The sequence below is a fragment of the Aristolochia californica genome, unplaced genomic scaffold (genome assembly GCF_029961685.1).
Source record: "Aristolochia californica isolate CCGP_79_NKW_82.1479 unplaced genomic scaffold, dmAriCali1.0.hap1 SCAF_6, whole genome shotgun sequence".
NCBI lineage: Eukaryota > Viridiplantae > Streptophyta > Magnoliopsida > Piperales > Aristolochiaceae > Aristolochia > Aristolochia californica.
The window spans coordinates 6,326,340-6,351,378 of NW_027182257.1; the positions used below are offsets into that span (position 1 = coordinate 6,326,340).

The window sequence follows — 25,039 nt, forward strand, 5'->3', positions numbered from 1 at the left end:
TAGATAACAGCCCGCAGGGACACCTCCGCCTTCTGTGGTTACTAGCGAGAGGTCATTTTATAAATAGGGGCAAATCTAACGACTCGGCCGACTCGGATAGGATTTGGAATCGGGGGAATGGGGTCAAGGTGGTTTTGGCTGACTTAGAAGCTAAGAATCCTTAGATACTTAAAAGGATTACCTCAAAAATATTTATTTTTTAAACCTCACAATCATCTAAAGTAGAAGTTTTTTTAGATGCTGACTACTTTGGTCCAAGCTTGAAAAAAAGTCCATTGTCAGGTATTGTATATTTGTTGGGGGAAACTTGGTGAACTGGAAAAATAAGAAACAAAATGTGGTAACTCGCTTTAGTGCAAAAATTAGGTATAGAGCTATGATTCATACAGTAAGTGAGTTAAAGTGGATGATATCAATTATTTACAAATTGAACCTGAAGATTGATGCACCTAGGATGATGTATTATGACAATCAAGTTGTTAACTTTATTTCGAGTAACCTAGTATTTCATGAGCAAGCCAAAAGGAAGTAGATAGTTACATTGTTCGAGATGTGGTGATGCAAAAAGAAGTTTTCCCTCCCTTTGTTCAATTAGGTGATCAGATTGGTGATGTCTTCATTAAAGCATTGGGTCAATCGTGAATTCAAAAAAGTGAGGACACTTTGAATATGATATAATGGGCACTTTGATCATTTTTCCACAGAGTACATGTATCGGTGAGGACACTAGAAGAGTCAACATGTTGTACTAGTGTATGGTTCAATTCTCATTGAAGTTGTGGAGATATTAGGGTTTATGTGTATACGGGGTAAAGATGTTATTTTATCTCTAATCACTTAAGTTAATAAAACTCTAATGGGGATCGTGAGCCTCCTCATCCGGAACATTCTACACTCTTCTCTCAAAGCCTCTCCTTCTCTCCTTTTCACTCCCGCCAAACTCTCTATTACTTACAATTTTACAGTTTTGAATATGAAACAACTGATGGTAGCACTTGATATGCTGAATGTATTATGTTAAACCATCCCCCGCTTTTGAATGTTTGTGAAGAGCTAAAACTGAAGAATCAATATCTTGAGGGACCAAAGTAATATCATCAACTACATACTATAACAATGTTAATTTGCATTCAAATATGCATAAGCCACCATGTAGTTGAAATAAAAACTAAATATTTTTGGACATATATGAACCATCCCACCTAAGGTTACATGCCGAAAAGAAATTAAAATGCAAGAACCAATTTTAATAATGAAAACAGGCAACAAAATGAAACCTGAAAATTTCTACTTAAGACTAACAACTTCCTTACCTACTAGAAAGGAACAATTTAAACGTGATTGGGTTCGTTTTTATTTTTATTTTTTGTCGATATCATTTTTGCACCAATTACACATATCTATTCCCAAAAATGATCACACTCTAAACCATCGACCGTCATTCCCCCGTTTCCTCAAACATAATGGGGACAACAAAACTGATTTTTCAGCATGTCAAAAAGCATCAAGTGTGGCAGAATTCACTTGCCAAAATCTATATTAAATTTATGAAATCATCCTTTAAGCTTTCAAGTGGTTTTAGAAATTTAAACATGTATTACAAGTGCTAACAAATTTTATAACTCAAAATTAAGGAGCAAAATTTGTAAAACGATGCCTAGCTGAGAATATATCATTAGAATCTACACACTACTTCCCATGGAACCTTGAACCATCTCAAAGTAATTCAAATTGTTACCAATTCGATGAAAACATTTCCAGAAAAGAATGATGATAGATGTACTAGATCATAGAGGAATCCATATGACATGCAATCTGTATAATTTGAATAAGAAAAACACGAGCATGTAAGTCCTCTAAATTTGTAGGTTAGAGAAGAAAAGAAAAGGATCTACAACTATAAACAAGAAAAAACCAAGTGCCCACATAGAAGGCTCGTTTTAGTTTCTAATATATGAAATCAAGAGGAATGTCAACTATAATTTCAACCTAACTTAAAAAATAGGAACCCTCTCTCAAGGAAATCTAATGGGAAAAATATTAGAACCAAAGAAAAACCAACAAATGGGGGGAAGAGAGAAGGATTTATGAATAGGAGTTACCAATTTTCTTAAATCTCTCATGTTCTTTCTCCTCCTTTCACTTCGATAGGTCTCTTCTTCTTTGTATACGTCACATGGCTCTCCTTGTACTCTTGTTGGGTGGTCCTTTAAGAAAAATGAAAGGGTTCAAGTCATGCTTACATTGTATTTCCTCTCTTCTTTTCTTATTTTGCTTTATTATCAACATCTCCATCTGTTGTGTCCTATTCGAAGTAATATCCCTAGTATTTAAACTTTCTAACAAAGAGGTGGCTTTCATAATGTCTAAGGTGAGTCTCATGAAGAATATCTCACAAATGGAAACAAATCTCGGAGTCTCCTACTAGTTTCATAAAGTCTAAGGTTAGTCTCATGAAGAACATCTCACCAATGGAAACAACTCTTGAAGTCTTCTACTTGAAGCATGTGAAGGAGTTAATTTAGTTAAAAACTCTTGTTTCACTTTCCTATTTTAGATTACTTCTTACTTTTTATTTAGTTTAGCAAGTTTTCTTTGGTTGTAGCCAAGTGATTAGGATGTTAAGTTAGAATGTAATTAGAAAAGTTAAATATTTATATGAATGAGTGTGGATGGGGTTAGAGGACACTTCTATCAAAGAAGAAGAAGATGAACAAGAAATAATTGAGACTCGTTCTTTTCTCTCTATAATTTGCCTCCTTGTCAGTTCTTCTCTATTTTCGTTGATGGTTTAAAATTACATATATAATTTTGGCCTATGTAGTTTTTCTTCCATTGATTGTCACCATTTCTCCTTGGTTTAATCTTTGGTCTTCATTAATCTTCGAGTCTCGTCTCCTTTGAAGCTTGTTTTACACTATGTATCTCCAATCTCTAGTTTCTCTTTTGTCTTTGCATTATATATAGATATAGAGTTTCCAAGTTTCTCATAATAAAACTTCCATTGTGGTGATAAGAGATCCAAACAAGTCAACTATAATAGTTCTAACCTTTTTCAATCTTCTTCTATCATTTGTCAATTTCTCCTTGGTTTAATCTTTGGTCTTCATTAGTCTGCTAGTCTTTGGTCTCATCTCCTTTGAAGCTTGTTTTACACTATGTATCTCTAAATCTCTGGTTTCTCTTTTGTGTCTGTAATGTATTTACATATGGAGTTTCCAAGTTTATCATAATAAAACTTCCATTGTTGTAATTGGAGATCCAAACAAGACAACCATAATAGTTCTGGCCTTGTAGTTTTACTTCCATCGTTTGTCATAATTTCTCTATGGTTTAATCTTTGTTCTTCATTAATATTCTAGTCTTTAGTCTCGTATCCTTTGAAGTTTGTTTTACGCTATGTATCTCCAAGTGATTTCTCTTTTGTGACTATAGTGTATTTACATTTATACTTTCCAAGTTTATTATAATGAAACTTCCATTGTTGTGATTGGAGATCAACAAGTCACCATTGTTTCATTGTAGCACTAACAACCCTTCTACAATGTTATTATGTCTATCAGTCCCTCAAAAGAATCCAACTCAGACAAGCTCGTAGCACTAAGAGTCATTCTATAGTGTTATGTCTAACAGTCCCTAAAAAAGTCCAACTCTAACAAGCTCGTAGCACTAAGAGCAATTCTGTAGTGACAATCCCCCAAAAGAGTTCAACTCTGACAAGCAAATTTAATTGGCAACTCTCATCCATGTTTTGTCTCCTCTACCAAAAAAATTGAACAATATTTGAGTTTGTCTACTTTGATTGTTTTAGTTATCTTTGTAGGGATTGACTACTTGTAATTGAGTTTTCACTTTTTTGTCTTGTTGTTGTTGGCTTATTGATTAAAGTTATGGTGTACCTTCAACAATGGTAGAGCACTCAAAAGAATTGAGTTGTGCTAGGAGTTATAAGTGATTTTGTCCGTTCAAGATTTTATTCTACATGATGTTGGACATTATATCTATTTGTTTGTCATAGTAGTCATTAGGAATTTTCTTAAATTCAGTTGCTTTGAGTTGGGTTATTTCCTTGTTGCTTTGGTGCAATGAGAACCAAAACTTTCTTATTTGTTTTGTCCATGTTGGTGCTCTGGTTTGTCACTTTTGTATTCATTGTATTTAGATAGTCTTTTCCCCCTCACTAGCTTTCCCAATTTGAAAGTCCAATATTAATAAAATTGAACTGGCGATTAAATCAGTAAGATAGCTATTTGTTCTAACCAAGGTAGAATAGGTTCAATCATAGGTTAGACCAAAGTAGGATGCTACCATTAGATTTATCATATATCTTTTATTTCATTAACTTTTCTACAATCCAATAGATTGGAAGTTGTTGTGATGTCTTACATGCAAGTGTTTGGTCTCCACTTTAAATTCTCTCTCCAACAAAAAGTTCTCTAGTCTCTTACATTGATTATTACACTAGACCTCATTCAATATTACTCACCTAGAGAGAGTTATGCTTTGAGAGGCTTGAGCTATGTTGGATTGTAGACTTATGCTACGAGTGACTTAAAGTTGTGCTAATTAGAGAGACTAATGCAATGAGAGGAGAGAGTTGCCTTTTGAGATACTCAAATTTAGCTAGATTGGAGAGGGTTGTGTTGGATTTAAAAGAGTTGTGTTGTGAGAGATATGAGCTATGCTAGATTGGAGAGAATCATGCTATAAGAGGTTTGAGTTGTATTGCATTATAAATAATTGTGTTGTGAGAGTCTAGAGCTATATTGGGTATGAATAGATGTACTATGAGAAGCTCAAATTCTAATAGTTTGATCTACCTGTAACTCTATATATGTTATATAGTGGGTGTACACATTTTTATGATTTTTGCATATTTACAGGTTTAAGCAATTATCTTTATTATTTCATCCCTTTTAAAATTCAATAAACTGGTGAATATCTAATAGATGGAATAAGAAATAAATTATTAGAATGGTTTATTAAACAAAATTTCCATTTTATTTTATAGATAGTTTACACCTACGGGTAGCATCGAGTCGAGCTGAGCTCGCACTTGCCTATTTTAACCTAGACTTGATCCCAGCCTCGAGCCTAAAATTTTAATTGAGTTTAAGCCCAATAATTTTAACCGAGTTCGAGTTCGAGTTCAACCTACATTTAAAACTTTGCAAAAAATACATGTCAAATAAATTATATCTAAAATTATGCATACATTTTACATAAAATTGGGCATGACCTCTACCTAAAATTGGGCATAACCTATGTACATAATACCTGCATAAAATTGTCTATACACTCTACATAAAATTATTCATAAACACTGCATAATATTATGCATATACTTTATACAATAACCAAATATAAAAAATTAAATAAAATATCGATATCAATTTGCAATCACCCAAATAAAAACTATAAATCCAGTATAAATTTATAAACTCTAGCTCTTTCACTTTATTGTAGAAACCAATATACTTTGCATGAGCAAAATCTCCACCTATAACAAAAACCAAAAGAGTAAAACTTATTATTGTTTGATAAAAAAAAATACTCTTCCACTACTAGTTACTTAATGTAGTGAAAAATATTAAAATTACCATAATTAGAAAAAGATGAAAAATCAAGAAACTGGTAGCATTATCTTCAAAATCTTCTTCTTAGGCAGTAATCATCAAACAAAAATTTAATAATAAAACTAAAAAACTTACTCAAAAATATCATAATAAATAATTATTCAAAAGTAGTTCACCTTTTGATTTTTCTTGATACCATGAAGAGCCCGAACTCAATTACCACCACAAATCAAAGCTTGAATTGTATTTTGTGCCAAGGAAGAACTATATGGGTCTATTATTCTACCACCAGCACTAAAGGTAGACTTTGAAGCTACTGTTGATATAAGAATTACAAGGATGTATGTTGTCTTCTTAGATAATACCCGAAATTTCAAATTATTCACTTTTCTCCATTCCAAAACATCAAAATCATATTGTGATTTTCCTCTCAAATATACACACCTTCTTCAAGATAATTTTCCAATTATGACTTTGGTAAATTCACTACTTCCACTTGTTTCACATAAGTTATTAACTTTAACGAACCTGAACTTGATAAAGAATGTGATCTACGACTTGTGGAAACACTCATAGAGCTAGTACTTGAACCAATCCGTTCATTATAAATCTCCACATTATATATGGATATATATTCATTATAAATCTCACATGAGGTCTGTCGAATTAAGTTTATAGTCATTGTAACTTCCTACTCATAATATATCTTTGGAAAAAAATTTCAATCAATCTTAATTTGACCATTGGATCCAAAAATGAAGCAACAACTATTAACAAATTGCATTCACCCCAGTATTTCTCAAATTTCCCTTTCATTCTACTAACTGATAGAGATAGAGATAAAGATAGTGATAGATACAACTAGAGATTGAATTAGAGATATACTCAAATTGTGGACTTCTAATCATTTACTATCTCTGTTGTAACTCTATAAATAGTGTACACTTAATCAATAATAATCATGAAAATATTATTCTTCATTCCTATATTTTACATGGTATCAGAGCTCTCGATCGATTAATCAGAACTAGATTGTCGTCGCTAGAAATACTTATTGGAAGCAGCCTCCGTCCTCGCCCATACCTTATACTTTTCTCTTCCCCTTCTCCGTACAAGCTTGCCGGAGATATTCTTTTTTTTTTACAAAAAGCCATGCCGAAAATCACCCTCGTCCTCGCCATACGTCTCGTCAGTGTCAATCAAAAAAAAATATTTGAGCCTTCACAGTAAAGGAGTCCCGTCACCGCACCAACACCACCTCTCTCTCTCTCTCTCTCCCCCTCCTTTGCCGCCCGTGGTCGGTAACTCCCACAGCCTCGTCTCGTAAACTTGCCCTCACCTCATAGTACCCCAGTCAGAGCAGCTGCTTCGAATCCTCTCCCGTCGTCGTCGCCTCGATACCATCGCTTGCCACCTTCAACCACTGTAAAATCCTCTGGCCACCGCCCTCACCGTTGCCGCACAAGAAACCCCCACCCCCGAATACTTAAGTTGAAGGGGAAAATTATTTTCCCCTCGACGCGCCATCCCTCACAGTGTGCGAACTCGCATGTGAGACAAATAATTTTTTATTTATTTAAAAAAATTTACACCAACCAATGTCCTAATGAAAATATTTTCATTTGTAGAATAAAAATTCAAAACTTCTTTTACCCTATATACCTCACTAAGGTACAAATTAGAAGTAGGGTAGTCACTCCCAAAAATTATATTAGTAACTACATTAAAAACTTCTAGAATCCCACACACCATTTCAACCTTTTCCCATTCATCAAAAGTTGTCAAACAATCATAAGTTGGTTCTCTATCTTGAAATCTAGGGAATGTATCTTTGAATTTTAATGCAGAAGACAACATGTCATAAGTGGAGTTCCAATGAGTTGGACAATCAATAACCAAACTTTTTTCACCTAGTTGTAGTTGTGGCACAATTTCATAAAAAAAATGCAAAGTCTAACCTCAAACAGATTTATGAATTTGACACTCTCACGCACATTCTCAATGATATCCTTAATTTGAACAAGATCATCTTGGACTAATAAGTTCATAATATGAGCACAACAACGCACGTAATATTACTTTCTTCCACAAACTAATTTCCTATTTCTTCAAATATCAACTTTCAAAACTCTACAAATATCTTTATATATAGCATTATCAACTGAAATACTAAATACTTTATTGTTTATTTTCCAATCTTGCAAACACTTGTAAATAGCATATGTTATGTCAACACTATGACGAGGAGGAACATGCACAAAACTCAAGACTTGTTTTTGTAACTTCCAATTACTATTAATAAAATTCTCACTAATAACTATGTATTCAATCTTTTGATTATGGGACTTTTATAGATTTGTGGTAAGACTAATCTTGTTAATCTCTTTTAACAAAGTTTTCAATATTTTTTTTTAGCTTGGTACACCTCCATACACACCTTCGTAATGATCTTATAGGATATTTTTTTCATAATTCACATTTGTCATGTTGATTACAAAATTAAATCCATCCTCTTCTACTATCATGAATGGATGTTCATGCTTAAGAATCCAATGAGCAATGAGTACTCTCATTCTAGCTTGAACATATTTGTCTCCAAAGACCATAAAGGAAGATCAGATGGACTCTGATCAACATTAGACCCCACTGGTTGAAAGTTCATGGTTTTTTGTTTTCTCATTGCTACTTTTCTACTGAGACAATGTTTCAAATGTCGACTCATATGTGTGGCCATTCCACTATTAATAATACTCAAATTGGTTTTACAATGAATACATTGAGCCTTTTTATTCCATTTATAAGTGAGACTTCTTTGAACTTCAACCATACATGAGACCGTTTTTGTCTTTTTGAACTCTGGATAGAGTCACATTCTTCCTCATTTAGGGTACCTTCATTTAGGTTCACTTCTATTACATTAGTAGTTCTAATGAGATATGACTCTAGTGGAGTTGAGTCATTATCTAAGTTTACACTAGAACTAGTGTTAACTAGTGATGTCAATTGAGCAGGAGGTGTTGACTTTCTTACTTCTACAAAATAAATAAATAAATAAAATCCAAACAACCAAGATAATTAAAAAAAAAAGATTAACAAATAAATGTAGACACATAGATGCGTGAGGAGATAGAAACAGTTTCTATGATGTAAGGGGTTCATAATGGGATTCATATGACTATGGCGTTCTTAAGGGGTTGGTTCGAGCTCGAGCCAAGTAAAATCACATATGGTTAGTTGCAATATCAAGGAACTTTCTGTATTTTGGAGTTTCTAACTTTACTTTACCTATTTCAACAATGAATAATTGTAGCAAAACACCCAAAATATTTGTTGTAGTAGATAAGTTTTGTTATCTTTTAATTCTTATGTTGATATGAAACTTATTTCTCAAGTTTGATCAAAAGTTAAAGAACACATATGATCATCTACTTTTCAGTAGGTTTTGCTTATACCTACTCTTTCATCCAACCTGTAATTTGTTATAACTACACTTTGGTTATGAACATGAACATGGCATAACAAAATATTGATATAAGCAGAACCTTTTGTTGAACTTGAACTTGCTGCTAATTTCATATTGATATTGTTGTTACTAATTTGGACTGAAATCTATAACTTTTAGCTTAATTTTGTACTCCTTTAGTGGAACTCTCTACTGTTGGGACTAGTGCAATCTTCTAAGTACTTCTTTAGTGGGAGTCTCTACTATTTTGTATTCCTGAGACAACTTTGATATCAAAACTCATATTTGTTTTTCCTGAAGCAATAGATTTCCTAGCAGTATGCTTCAAGTGTTTCATGAACACTTATTCTTTTAAAACTAATTTCTCATTTCTTTATGCAGAAGTCCTCTCTTGAGTATCTATGCTGACATGTCTGTATGAATCATGTAAGGTATAAAATAATTCTATACATACCTAAAAGAATGATAATAATTCACAAAAATAGAACTCTAAAACCACAATTAAAACTAAAAAATGTAATAATTCACAAAAAAAGGGGTGGGATGATCTGACCTGCGGGGTGCGCATTTGCCTTCCTTTAGTCACTACGACTTGGTTTCAATAGGCTTTGCTCACCTCTAGCTCTGGTGTGCAAAGCACCTCTGATCTCCACTCTAATGGCCTCAAGCACCTCTAGTCTCCGCTCTAATGGCCGCAAGCACCTCTAGCCAAGAGAGAGAAAGGGGACAGAGGGGAAACGTGAGCTTCCTTTTGTTCCATAACTTTTCAACAGGCTCCGCTCACCTCTGTAATTTGTTCCTCAGCTACAAAAAAATGATTGACGACGAAGAACGAAGAGATTGAGGAAGAAATAGTAGAAATAGAAGATAAAATCGAATAAAAACAAAAAACTTATCTAAAAGGATCAGATTGTAGACATCTTCTTTCTCTATTTAGGCTTGGGAAAGATTCAACTGAGGGAAATTCACATTGTTAATAGTGACTTCCTTTCAATTTTCGTCTAATTTTGTCGAGCCTCAAATCCCTGATTCGCTGACTCCCCAAAATCGAAGCCCAAAGACAGAAAGTTCAAGAGAGGAACGCTAGCCGAAATTGCTCGTTAAGTAATGAGTCAGCTCACGAGCCGCTAAACTGAACCATGGTTCGCTCAAGCTCAACTTATTTACTTAAACAAACCCCAACTTCATCTCAAATTCGGTTCAAGTTCAGGATTTATCGAGCTGAATCGAGTCGAGATTGAGCTGAACTCGAGTTGTTCACCAACCGGCTCAGTTTGTTGCCACCCCTATTTACACCCTTGAAGGAAATGGGGAGCTCTCCTTCCTTTTCTTACTAATGGTGGGAGATTTCCCCTTTAATCTTATACAAGATGGAGCCTACAAGTGAGGCCTTCTATTCTTTAAAAAATAATTATTTTTATAAAGTTAATAAGCATTTTTTGTTTTACCCTTAAATTAATTGATTATGTTAGCCATATTTTAGAAACTAAAAAAAAGATAATAATTATTATGTTATAAAATATCTATTACATATGTATTATATGAATTATATAAGAATACAATATATAAAAAATAAATTCCTGTACTAACCTAATATAGCTTTATAATATAATCTAGTAGGAATTTTTATAATTTTTAAAATTAAAAATAATATAATTTATTTATATAAAATAGTTAAATGCTTTAGAACATAATTTAATTTTAAAATAAAAATTACTCATTATGTATTACATATTAGGTCAAGAAATAAAGAGAAATATAGAGAGAAGGGGTGGGATGGGGAGAGAAAACTTACTAAAGAATCAGTACTACATTATAACCTATAAGGTTATATACCAAATAATTTTAATTTTTAAGTAAGCAATATAATAGAGAGAGAGACCGGCTTGTTGTTAGCAATGATAGGAAAAGAAGATTTATTAACTAAAGACAACATGTATCATACTCATGGCTACCTGCAAACCTCTCTAACAGTATCCTACAGCCAGGAGAAGCACATGCAAGCACAAATGTATGATCAATTGCCAAAGCAAGTTAGACACTCAACCATCAAAACGAACAACAAAGGTAGGAACACCATTCACAAGTCTACCACCCAGAAACATGGGAGAAGATACAAACCCATAAGTAATAACACAGTTCAGAATGCTAAAGTAAAGTTTTAAGCTTCAGCTGTTTGAAATCAAAGTTTCAGTTTCGTTAATAACAGACTCAGCTTCATCAATCTCTGGTCCTTGCTGATTGGATTCCTTCAGTTCTTCCTGCAATGGAATGACAACAATGTCAAGGGTCAACCTACAGGAAATTTACATGTAATCTCAGGGATTAGTACAAACCAATGTTCCTTTTAGATCTATTAGAGATGCTTCCAGACGTTTGCTGCAGTCGGGAATCATCATTCTTGACTCTGCCAAAACGTTCTCCTTTTCCAATAGAAGTTAATAATGTCAGCAGTAGGAATTTTTTCACAAGAACAGCATAAATCTCCAACCCAATAAGTTTCTAGTTTTATTAAGCACAACAGAGGCTTGTATTTTTTTACTTCATGATCTGGAGCATTCTGGAGAACAATCACGACAACCAGGTTATATAATTGCTGCACTTTCTCAATAAAAGAAATGTATCCCTCTTAAGACATACTGACTGCTCCAAATTTATAATTTTCAGACAAGTGAAAACTGGAAAACAGTGAAGGCACAAAATTATGGGAACCTTCTAGGCAAAATGAAACAAGGTCCAGAGATCTTAAAATTTGATAAATGCAGTAAGATCTTTTCTTTTTTTATAACAGCAGAAAAAAATGCAGTTAGATCTCAAAAAACAGATAAATGCACTATGAATCTCATTACATTAGAAAGCTAAAGGTATCCCTTTAACTGAAAGCATAAATACCACATAGTGGATTCCTAAAAGGATGAAACTTACCAATAGGAACATAGCTTAGATTCAATAACAATGAACCAGTGGAGACAAATTGATGCAAACCTGTTGCTTAAGATCATAAGGATCAGCTCCTTTCTCCTTCATATTTGCAGTTTTTGCAGCTTCATTCTCAACTTCTTTTTGATAGGACTGGAGCTCTTTAAGTATGCGTTTGCAAGAACCTGTTTTGATTTTCAGATTTCTTATGGTTGCCATACTAATCTGCATGAAAGAATTGAGTAATCATCATAACTTTGTACCTGGAGGGAAATCCCACTGTGAACCAATCTCCTATATCTAACAGATAAAATTTGAATGAAATTTCATCCATTGGGAGCATTTATAGAGCAACATATTCACCTAAAAGAGTACATGAGGAATTTGTGCAATATTCTCATGCTTATACTCTGAAATGTTTGAACGAGATTTCAAACTTGTCCTTTTATAATCGCTTATTGATGAAACTTACCATAGTTACTCCCTCATTTGGAAGTGCTTCCTGAGATTGCAAGGTCCCCCCAAAGAAAGGACAACAGAAATACATATTATACATATCTCTCAGGGCAACCCCTGAATAATCACTAGGTAAAATCAAATTGATAAAGAGATACTTGTGCGACTAGGCGTTTGAACTCTTGAATCTTGTACAGAAAGATGTAAAATATATGGTATCTACCAAAATAAGAAATTTCTGAAATATGGAGACTCTCCTAAATGTGAACAGCAGTTTCCCAATGTCTTTTCTTTTTCAAGACTTTCCCAACGCTTTGATTCACAGACACCTAAACAAATGTTAGAAAAATATCTTTGTAATGAGATTACAACCAAACCTGCATCAAACTCTTCCATTCTCTTACTTTTCATTTGAAGCTTCACAGGTGACAATTGCAATATTTTGATATTTTATTGTTATATATATAAGCACTTCCAATACTGGCTCACATTTCAAGTCCAACTTATTTACACCAATGGCCAAATCAACCCCTTTATTATGTTTCAAAACCCTTTTGCTTAGAAAAAACAAATATTGGATTGCAGAATGCTTCAGAATCTCAGACAGTTCAATATGAAGACATCTGCAAGGCAATTCAGTGACTGTCATGGACTATTGTTTGGAATCTTCCAATATAGGCCACAAATCTTCCAAATTAGTGGGACATATCTCTTCTTGGCTTCTGACTAAGAAGTCTTTCTCCTCTTTAGTGGTACCCCTATCCACGAAAACTGGAGAAATTTGGCAATGATGCACTATGGGACAAAGGTCCAAGTTATGCAAGAATGGACCCCTCCTGAACCCAGTTACCTTAAGTTGAACTTTGATGGCTCTTCTCTCGGTAATCCCAGGATTTCTGGCTTTGGAGGGATTATTTCGGATCCTTCTGCTAATCAGCTCTTCTCTTACACCGGCCCTTTAGGCATATCCGATTCTACGTCAGCAGAGCTTCATGGCCTCCTCAATGGGCTTCGTGTTTTCAGAGACAAGTGTAATGGTCCTCTTCATATTGAAGGGGACTCGAAGGTGGTCATTGGATGGTGTGAGTGTGCATCCTCTCCCCCGTGGCGTCATTGGGACATCTTGATACACCCCGATAACCAGAATAAAGATTTTGAGCTAAAGAGAAAGAATCGACGAACCTCTACTCCGGAAACCAAAATAAATGAACCTCCTCGAGTCGACGATGAATCCTCGACAGTGTTGATGAACCCCCGATAGCCGTAATCACCCGGCACAATGATAATAGAGACAAAAAACGGAAACTCCTCTGTCGAAATCACTGTAGAACTCGTCGGAAATAGTCGTCGATAACCATTGGTATTCGAGAGACCAGTACGCTCCTTGAACCATGCTCTGAAGACAAAATGACACGATAATGTTAAACACCTAGCCAATACTACCCAAAAGACCGAGCTAATAGGTAGAGGAAAGCCAAGTACTTAACCCCAGGATCATAACAATACTCCCCCCGTTATGAGCCGACGTCCTCGGCGACCTAAAGGCCGGATTAAAATTACTGGTAGACCCAAAAAGTGGGTCGGGCCAGTGTCGCTAGAGTGGGTCGCCGAGGACGTCGGCTCATAACGGGGGGAGTATTGTTATGATCCTGTGGTTAAGTATTTGGTTTTCCACTACCTATCGGGCCGGTCTTTTGGGTAGTATTGGCTAGGTGCTCTGATACCAATTATTAAGCACCTAGCCAATACTACCCAAAAGACCGGCTTGATAGGTAGCCGAAAGCTAAGTACTTAACCCCAGGATCATAACACATCTTTCGGGAGATTTTAGAAATTACCTCAATTTTATCTTGTATTTGGTCTCACATTCCGAGATCCGCAAATTTGGCATTAGATGTGCTTGCCAAGCAGGGAGCTACCTTACAATCTCTTGTTGTCAGGGATCTGCCCTCTCCTTTTTTGTAATTTCTCTTGTTAATAAAAATACATCTTTATATATAAAAAAAAAAGGCCACAGAAGGGAGATGAGTTGGGAAAGACTATCATTTGACCCGTATCTTTTCAACATATTGAACTACTAAGCTCTTATTTTCTCTGCAATTCTTTTGGCTAATTCGGACTACTTTTGATTTATTAAAAAATTTATTATTCACTTGGTGCTATTGTGGCTTATAATTCTATTTCCTCATTTGCACTACACATACTATATTTAGCCACTAGTTTATGAGAGCTTCATTCAATATATGAATTCTGGACAACCATTGTTTCGCAGGTGAAGTTAGTCTCACTTTTGCTTGCTACATATGGAGTGGCATTTGGGATCATCAATTTGGCAACAGTGACTGATAAGGGATCGTAAATGAATGAGAGTACAAAGCCCCAATCAGGATCGAGTGCTAAACCGTTTAGGCATTTAGCAGAAAAATGAGAAATATAAGACAAAGAAAGCAAGAGGAAGTCTCAAGGTGGATTGAATTTGTCATTGGACAGTTAAAGCTGAAGACATGGAATAGAATACTTGCAACAGCAGAGGAGGCACCACTCTTGCCTACCTGCATTGGCAGAGCCAACTCTGTTCAAGTCAGTGCAGCAAGGAAGTTACTAATAGGATTTTCTTCAAGATTAGTAGCTATACAGAGAGTTCTTAGCCAATGTCTGGAGAGGATGATACCCTAGAAGTATGGAACAAGGTCAAAGGAGTAAGAGAAAGGCAAATGAGCAGAACTGTTTTATACTCTCTAATTATTTGTCTCAGCTTCTCCAGTGCTGCTTTTGTACTTTTTTTCGGTGTAAATGATGAATTGGGAAAAAATATGAAAACTGTCTTATGTGTCCTACACATTTGTCTCAATTAATGTCAGTTCTTGCAACTGAAACACACCTTGAAAAGTAAAAAATAGTAGAAAAAAGACATGTACAATTAGAATAAGTCTCTCTGCAATGGCTATCCATGTGCACAAAATCACACACCATGGCCAATTCTAACACAAGAACATTAATGACTTTATGACTACTGTTGAGTGGGAAAAAGTCCCATATTGAAATACTCTGGTATCAACAACTTGAGGCGGATAGACCAGTTGTGGAGTGGGAAGAATTTAAGAATTTATGCTATCTTTGTTTTGGTCCTCTGGCGTACATCAATCCCTTGGGTGATTTGGTTCTGTTAAGACAAACTGGTTCCGGGGAGCAATATCAGAAACTGTTCCAGGAAAATTTAGCACGAGCAAACGGTATGGTACGAGTGGACCAACAAGTGGCGTTATTTACAGCAGGCCTGATGAAGGCGTTAAAGCTTGAGGTGGAGCTTTATGTACCGATTACATTATCACAAGCGATGAATGTAGCCCGTGCTTTAGAACTGCGGCAGAAGGCCCTGCACAGACGACCCACATGGTCAGGGGAGAGGAGCACTTCCTCCACCTGGCAGAGCAGACGCAATTATCTTCAGGGGGTTCGGACCACAGCACCTCCTCCCAGACACACTCTGAGCACAACTTTACTAGGGGATACGTAATCGAGCAGTCATCCACCTTAGTACATAAAGAAATTGACAAGTGTTGAGATGATGGAGAGGCGGTCCAAAAATTTGTGTTACAACTGTGATGAACCATATCGGGTTGGTCATCAGTGTAAAAGATTATTTTTAATTGATACGGTTGAAGATGATGATATTGAGGTGACAGAGGATATGACAGAAGCACCATCGAAATTTCCTTGCATGCAATTACTAGGCAAAAGTCACCCAAAACCATGCAAGTCAGAGCTCAGATCTTCAATCGGGAACTCATGGGCCAAGTGGACTCGGGGAGCACCCACAATTTTCTTAGTTTGACGGCGGCCCTGCACCTGTAGTTACATATTCTTCTCCATCAGACAATCACAGTCTCAGTGGCCAATGGGGAGAAGGTTCCTAGCTACGGAATCAGCAAGGCAGTAAATTTTACTATTGGAACTACTTTGTTTGATGCTGAGTTTTTTGTTATTCCTCTGGCTGGTTTTGATATGGTGTTGGGAATCAAATGCTTACAAATGTTGGGACCCATTTTTTGGGACTTTTTTGCATTGACAATGAGTTTTGTCCTACGTGGTAGCCAAGTGCTCCTACAAAGAAGTCAGATAGAAACACAACAACACATTCATTCTCTGACTGCTTTGGATAATTCAACAAGCGGTATTGATGGTCTTATTGATGAGTTCTTCGACCTTTTCTGTGAGCCTACATGGCTCCCCCCGCTCAGACAGTGTGATCACCGTATATGTTTGAAACCAGGGTCAGATGTGGTAGTTGTTCATCCGTATCGGTACCCTCACCTCCAGAAAGATGAGATTGAAAGACAGTGTCAGGCGATGCTACAACAGGGCCTTATTCGCAGCAGTAGGTCCCCCTTCTCTTCACAATTTCTTCTCGTGAAGAAACATGATGGGACTTGGTGCTTTTGTGTTGATTATCGTGAGTTGAACGCACTGACAATGAAAGACAAATTTCCCATTCCGGTGGTGGAGGAGCTCCTCGATGAGCTACATGGATCGTGGGTCTTCACAAAATTAGATTTACGGTCTGGGTATCATCAGATTCGCTTGCATCCAGCAGATATTGAAAAGACGGCGTTCTGAACACATCATGGCCACTTTGAATTTGTCGTCATGCCTTTTGGGCTATTAAATGCTCCTTCTACTTTCCAGGTGCTGATGAATGAGGTATTTAGCTCTTACCTTTGGAAATTCGTACTTGTTTTTTTTTTTATGATATACTCATATATAGCAAATCTCGAGATGACCACTTAACACATTTGAGAATTGTATTTGATTTATTGTGAGCACACCAATTATATTTGAAGAAGTCCAAATGCTCCTTTGGGGCATCTCATGTTGCTTACTTGGGCCTTTACAAAATTACATGGATCGTGGGTCTTCACAAAATTAGACTTACGATCTGGGTATCATCAGATTCGCATGCATCCAGTAGATATTGAAAAGACGGCGTTCCGAACACATCACGGCCACTTTGAATTTGTCGTCATGCCTTTTGGGCTATCAAATGCTCCTTCTACTTTCCAGGCGTTGATGAATGAGGTATTTAGCTTTTACCTTCGAAAATTCATACTTGTTTTTTTTTTTTATGATATACTCATATATAGCAAATCTCGAGATGACCACTTAACACATTTGAGAATTGTATTTGATTTATTGCGAGCACATCAATTATATTTGAAGAAGTCCAAATGCTCCTTTGGGGCATCTCATGTTGCTTACCTGGGCCACATTATTTCCAATGCGGGGTCACGGTTGATCCCGAGAAGATTCAGGCCATTAGTGAGTGGCCACAACCTCAGTCTTGCTTAGCAGTACACAGATTCTTGGGTTTGGTAGGCTATTACCAGAAATTTATTCGGAGTTTTGGTCCGTTGGCCGCACCTTTGACAAACCTCCTTAAAAATAATTCCTTTCAGTGGAAGGAGGAGGCTTCCATGGCATTTGACGCACTCAAGAATGCTCTTGCATCTACACTGGTGTTACAACTTCCAAATTTTGATGACTTGTTTGTGATAGAATGGGATGCTTCTGGTAGGGGCATTGGGGCCGTGTTGCATCAGAACTCCCACCCCATTGCTTATTTTAGTCGACAGTTGGCCTCTCGTTATCAGAAATTGGCTGCATATGAACGCGAGCTGATTGGGTTGGCCAAGGCGATCCAACACTGGCGGCCGTATTTATGGGGATGTACTTTTCTCATCCGCACTAATCATTATAGTCTCAAGTTCTTACTTGAACAGCGTCTCACGATGTCACCACAACAACATTGGATTAGTAAGTTAATGGGCTTTGATTTCTCAATGGAGTATCGTGTGGGTAGATTAAACAAGGTGGCGGATGCCTTGTCCAGACGTTTTGAACATCAACAGCTCGTCTATGCCATCAACCAGCCTCATTGTCTCATTCTAGACGTGGTCCGTGATGCACATACCACACTTCCAGCACTACAGAAGCTACACCGCAAAATTTCCAACAGGGAGATGGATTCTAAGTGGTCCATTCAGGATTCACTAATTTGCTATAAGCAGTGGATTTACCTTCCGACCATGTCCGAGTTGATTCCAGCATTCTCTCAGCTTATCATGATTCTACCCATGAGGGGTTACAGAAGATGGGTGGATTTCTATTGGCCGGCTATGAAGTCCTCCATTACTACATATGTCTCCGATTGTCAGGTATGTCAAAGGAACAAATAAGATCATTTGAGTCCTGCAGGTCTTCTCCAGCCTCTCGCTCTCCCTACTCAGGTATAGGCAGATATTTCAATGGACTTCATGGAGGGTCTTCCCCTCTCAGCCGGGAAGTCTGTTTTGTTTGTGGTGGTTGATCGCTTCTCCAAGTATGGTCATTTTATCCTGATGGCTCACCCCTACACGGCAGCTTTCATGGCTCAGACCTTCTTGGAGCATATTGTACGCTTACATGGCATTCTTGAATCTATTGTGAGTAACTAGGATGTGGTTTTCATGAGTACTTTCTGGAGGGAACTATTTCTACTGAGTGGAACGCAATTGAAATTTTCCTCCGCATATCACCCTTAGATGGATGGCCAAACCAAGGTGGTTAATCGGACCATCGAGATGTATCTCTGGTGTTTAGTGGGAGATCGACCGAAACAGTGGGTTCAATGGCTACCCTGGGTAGAATACTATTATAACACTTCATTCCACTTAGCCTTGCAGTCCTCTCCTTTTCGGGTTCTTTATGGGAGGGACCCCGGAGGCTTCTCTCTTATACCAAAGGCACCACCCGCATGGATGCCATTGATGAGGCACTGATGGATTGAGATCAAGTGTTGAAGACGTTTACAGACCGGCTATAAAAGGATCAGGACCGGATGACTACAACTTACAACAAGGGCCACCGGGATGTCTCATACGCTGTTGGGGACTATGTGTGGCTACGTCTCCGATAGTACCGACAACACTCTCTCGCTGGGCCTACGCGCCATAAGCTATCCCCCAAGTACTTTGGGCCCTTTGCCATTATTCGACGCGTCGGGCAGGTGGCATATCAACTAAAATTGCTGGACACAGTGAAGCTGCATGATGTGTTTCATGCCTCATTACTGAAACTTGAGGGGCCAGCCTCTTCTTCTTCTCCGTTCCTTCCTCCAGTGGACAATGGCCACATCATTCTGACACCCTACTCGGTGTTACGGGCGCGTGTGATGAATGACCAATGGGATATCCTCGTGCAGTGGACCATAACAAACCCTGAGGCAGCGACATGGGAGCGGTTAGAGACCTTCAAACAGGTCTATCCAACTTACGAGCTTGAGGAGAAGCTATTTCTCCAAGGGGAGGCAGATGTTATGGACTCAATAGCACACCAAGTCACTAGAGGAGGAGACAATGACTCACCAAGTCACCTAATTTTACTTTTATTACTTATGTTGCTTTTAATTTCGAATTTGATTGATTATGTAATAAGACTTGAAGGTAGGGGTATAGTTGGGATTTATAAACCTAACCCTAACCTATCTTGGCGTGAATGACCCTATTTAAAGGGTAAGGAATGAGAAATAAGGTAAGTTCGAATTTAGAGTAAAATAGAGTAATTAGGTTCTTGCTAGGTTCCCTATCCTAGGGTTCTTGGTGTGAACTATGCTTGGTGGTTTGCTGCATCCATTGGGGAGTCTTTGAAGAGATCTTGGAAGGAAAAGGAAGAGGAATCAGCCTTCTCTTCCAAGCTGCAATAGTTATCCATCTCTTCCACGAACCAGCAGCGAGGGAAGGAGGTTTTGCATGAGCCTTAGCATCAAGAAAGGGGTTTTCGAGTTGCTGATTGAAGGAGGTCTTCAAGAGGTATTTTTATCTATCTTTTTCGAGTTTAGAAGAGCTAGAGACTGCCTTCTTTACATACAGCATTGGTAGTTGCATGAATTTCAGAAACCCTTCTCAGACGTGTGGTACAAAGTGGGTTTCATAATTGGATCCTTAAATTGAATTAGTGCATCTATAATTGAGAAAAGGAAGCTTCTTTTCAATTATAACTTGTGAGGGAAGTAAAAGAGAGTTTTTTTTTCACAAAAATGTGTTAAGAAACCCTCTAACAGTGTTGGATCCTTATTTGACTCACCGAGTTACTAGATCCATGGCTAGGGACCATAACAATATGTTGATGATATTGTCTTAACTGGCAATGATGCGAATATCATACAAGATGTCAAAAATATGATTTATCATGAATTTAAAACTAAAGATCTTGGACTTCTAAATTATTTTCTTGGCATAGAAGTTCTTTAGTCCAAGTATGGGATAACATTATCTTAGAGGAACTATGTCTTGGACCTCCTTGAAGAAACATGAATGATGGGATGCCACCCAGCTGACACACCTATGTATGCAAATATTAAATTATGAGCAGGTTCTAGGGAAGATATTGATATTGACAAATATCAAATACTTGTGGGCAAACTTATCTAGCTCACAGTAACTAGACCAGACATATCATATGCTGTAAGTGTGGTGAGTTAGTACATGTATAAACCACAACTTACCCATTGGTAAGCCTTGGAAAGGATATTACGATACATAAAAGGAGCTCCAGGAAGATTACTTTATAAGAAAAATGATCACCTCAACATAAAAGGTTTCTCAGATACAGATTAGGCTGGATCTCCTGATAGGAAGTCTACTTATGGATATTGCACTCTTGTTGGAGGGAACTTGGTAACATGGAGAAGCAAGAAGCAAAATGTGGTTGCGAGATCTAGTGCAGAAGCAGAATACAGGGCTATGGCTTACACAATCAGTGAACTTCTATGGATCAGGTCCCTTCTTACTGAATTAGAAATTTATAAAGGAAGTTCTATGGGTCTTTATTGTGATAACCAAGCAGCTATTCATATCACTTTGAATCAGTTCTTCCATGAAAGGACCAAACACATTGAGGTGGATTGCCACTTTATACGGGAGAAATTTCAAGTCGGTATAATCTCCCTCAAACATGTTTTATCAAATGAGCAAGTAGGAGATATTCTTACTAAAATGGTTACGTCTAAGAGCCTATCCTTTATTTCTGGCAAGCTCAATATTTATGACATTTTATCTCCTCTAGCTTGAGGGGTAGTGTTAGAATATGGGCTCAAGCCCACACGTCCAAGAAAGAAAGCCCACACATCCAAGAGGTAGCATATTGGTAAATAAGAAGATTTCTCATAAAGATACAATTACTTGTCTATTTATGTCTCTTCACTTGTAATGTTGTAGCCCTAACGGCATTGCAAAAACTATAAATAGTGACCATTGGCTAAGAGGTAGGGCATTAACCTCACTTCCCAATCTCGTCCAAACTCTCATCTACCTTCTCTTGGAATCCAATGTCTAAACTCTCTCTCATTTCTCTCTTCTTCTCTTCTTCCTCTCCTTCTTCTCCTTCTCCTCTCCCTCTTTGGCTCGAGATCAATATGAAGGAGTCCTAAATTCTACAAAAGGAATTCAAAGAAAGTTCACAAGTTGTGGTTTTTAAGTGATTAGCCACGATTTTGGAATTTTGGGTAAGGGCACGAGTTTTTCATTCTATCTTCTTGATTTTTGCTTTAAGGTTATAAGAGGATTTGATTTATTAATGGATGGTGATTCCACTTGACATAGGCATGAATTTTTGGCTGATCTAGTGCCTGATTTATTAGATAAGATACTCTTATCTCAATTTGAAAGTGGTTGATTTGGTACATGATTTCTTCAAGTTTGAATTAGTGGATATTGTTTTAGTTAATTTGTACAGGATTATCTCCTCATTTTCGGCCAAGACATCTTTTTCAAGTTTGAAATATTGAAGTACCTTGAAATTGAACTTTAGTTGATTGAAATTTAAAATTTAAATTTAAGCATTAAATGGTTCGGATTGTTATTCAAATTTGGAATGCATTGGAAATTCTTTTCCCTTAGATTAATGAATTTGGCAGCCTATGCATGACTCTTAGCCATACCAACTCGGTTTTACTTACTCTTAAATTTGGAAATTGTATAATTAGATCTTGAGTGTGATTGAGTACCATGCCCTCTTCTTATTTGTGCTTTGCTAACCATTTGTTTGATTTAAGATGGGTGAAGGAAATACAAATAGTAAGAGCGACATACTCAAAATCACTATTATTACCTTAAGTGAATTTTAAAACTATCCGACTTAGTATCAATCGGTTAGAATTTTTCTTGTTACTCGAGACCTTTTGGGTCACTTTACCAAGCCTTCTTCACAAATTGATTAAGAAGATCCAAATTATGTAAAGTGGGTTAAGGATGACAATTTGGTGATTAGTTGGCTTATTAATAGTATGAAAGAACATGTGATCATCAATGTTGTTCACTTAGAAACAACCAAACACATTTGGGACACATACAAAGTTATATTCTAGTACAAAGAATTTACAAAAGTTATATGATGTGTTACAAAACATGTTTAGTACTAAGCAAGGGGACAATCTTCATGAATATTAGGTTTGGTTTCGAGATTTAATACAAGAGTGGAAGATCACTTAACAATACTCCACCGACAACTCGGTACAAGAAAATTAAAGGGATGCTTTAGCGGTAGCCATTTTCTTGATCCTCACTCATGAGGATTACAAATTTTTTTAGAAAACGAAATCTTTAATAATGTCTTCCCTTACACCTTCTCCCACCGCAGTTGACACCATTGCTTCAGGTATGCTTTTTGCTATTTCCTCCTCTTCATCTTGGACAATAGACTTATGGGCCTTTAAACATCTCACAGGTAACAAGCACATCATACAATCTTTATCTTCATGTGTTCACGATAAGTTTGTCACTATAGCTAATAGCTCCCAAAGAAAAGTCCATGTGTTCTATTCCACTCCATGATGTCATTTGTGTTCCTCAATTTACTTTAAACTTACTCTCTGAAAGTCAACTTACCAAACATCTTAATTGCTCCATCACAGTTTCATCCACTTTTTTTTTTTTTTTTCAGGATCTAACAATGAAGGTGATTGGTGGAGGTCGTGAACGAGGGGGTTTGTATTACTTGGACTTGCCTCCTTTAGTTTCAATTTCATCCTCTCCATCCGAGGCACACTTATGGTACAACTACCTTGGCCATCCTTCTATATTTGCTCTTCAACATTTATTTCCTTCTTAAACTCTTTGTCTACTTTAAACTGTGAAGCATGTCAGTTAAGAAAACACCAAATAAGAGTGTTGCTCCTTTCTCTTTAGTACACTCCGATGTATGAGGAACTTTGAGTGTCTCAAACATTTCACAAGTTAAATAATTTGTTACCTTTGTTGATGATTTTACTCGGTTTACTTGGCTATTTTTATTTAAAGAGAGATCTAATTTTTTTCTATATATGTCTTTCATGCTATGGTGTTAGCTTAGTTTGGCAAGAAAATTCAAGTACTTCAATTTGATAATGCTAAAGAGTACTTGTCAAGTGAATTTCAGTCCTTCTATAAAGATAATGGCCTTATCAATCAAACATCCTATGATTACATGCCTCAACATAATAGAGTCGTTGATCGAAAGAACCACCATCTTCTTGAGGTTGTCAGGGCCTCCTTTACTCCATGAAGGTACCCTACTTTTATTGGTCTTAGGCCATACTTATGGCTTGCTTTCATATAAATAGGCAACCTTCATCCACACTTGGTTATAAGACTCCATATTCAGTTCTCTTTCCTAGTAAATATCCATTTTCTCTTCTCGAGAAGATCTTGGGGTGCACTTGTTTTGTCCATCTCACATCTCCTTAGAAAAGTAAACTTGCTCGTCGCTCTATGAAGTTCATTTTCTTGGGTTGCTCTCAAACCCAGAAAAGTTATATTTTTTATAATTTTACTCTTCGGCAGTTACTTTTGTCTAGGCCTTTTTATAGGACACCTCATTCTACTCCTTGAATGATGCTCCTCTGGATCTTTCCTTCCTTCCGGCCATTCCTCATCCATTTCTGCCCTTTAGTGTTTCACTCCTTTGCCTTATTTTTCATATAGAAATTTATATAACGTTGGAAATATCTTTAAGTCTAGTTTTCATCTAAACAACAATCATTGAAATCGGATTTTTCTAGAAAGATAAATCAACATTTGAAGCAACAAAGGTCAAACAACAGAAAAGTTTCACGTAGCAACAAAAAGCACATTCCTAAACATTTTTTAACAACACTACTAGGGATTTATATTGAGAATTATATCTTAAAAGAAATAAATTTGAGTCTAATTTCTATCCCAATAAACCGTTTCTCATTCTGATCTGTGTAGAGAATGATATCCACATTGGAAGAATCAAAGGTGCGGTATCCTATTGCACGTGAAGATCTGAATTTAAGCCAAATTTTCTGCTTCACTTTTTGAGTTGCTAATCTTGGTTGAGTTTCCTATTTTTTTTTCTCAAAATCTAGTCAATATTTAACCAGCTAGAGTATCTTTCCTTTCTTAATAGTTTATTTTGTTTGATACATTAGTTTTATTAGAAGGTAGGACCAAACCCACCACGCCCACACGAGGTGGCATGATGAGTTACCACATAAGGTGGCATGATGAGTCATCACACGATGTGGAATCTTCATGAGTTGTCATTCACATGAGGTGGAAGATTTGGTAATCTTCCTTGATTAATATAATTG

General features: G+C 36.7%; 1 protein-coding gene across 1 annotated transcript; it reads right to left on the minus strand.

Moving 5' to 3' along the window:
* Positions 1-10,938: 10,938 nt before the first annotated feature.
* On the minus strand, positions 10,939-12,180 carry LOC137935133 (tubulin-folding cofactor A-like). The gene is made up of 3 exons (XM_068779796.1): positions 12,025-12,180; positions 11,376-11,462; positions 10,939-11,300 (listed from the first exon to the last, which is right to left on the minus strand). Exons 1-3 carry the CDS (start codon positions 12,175-12,177, stop codon positions 11,208-11,210), a joined length of 333 nt encoding a protein of 110 aa, XP_068635897.1. The 5' UTR covers positions 12,178-12,180; the 3' UTR covers positions 10,939-11,207.
* Positions 12,181-25,039: the final 12,859 nt, after the last annotated feature.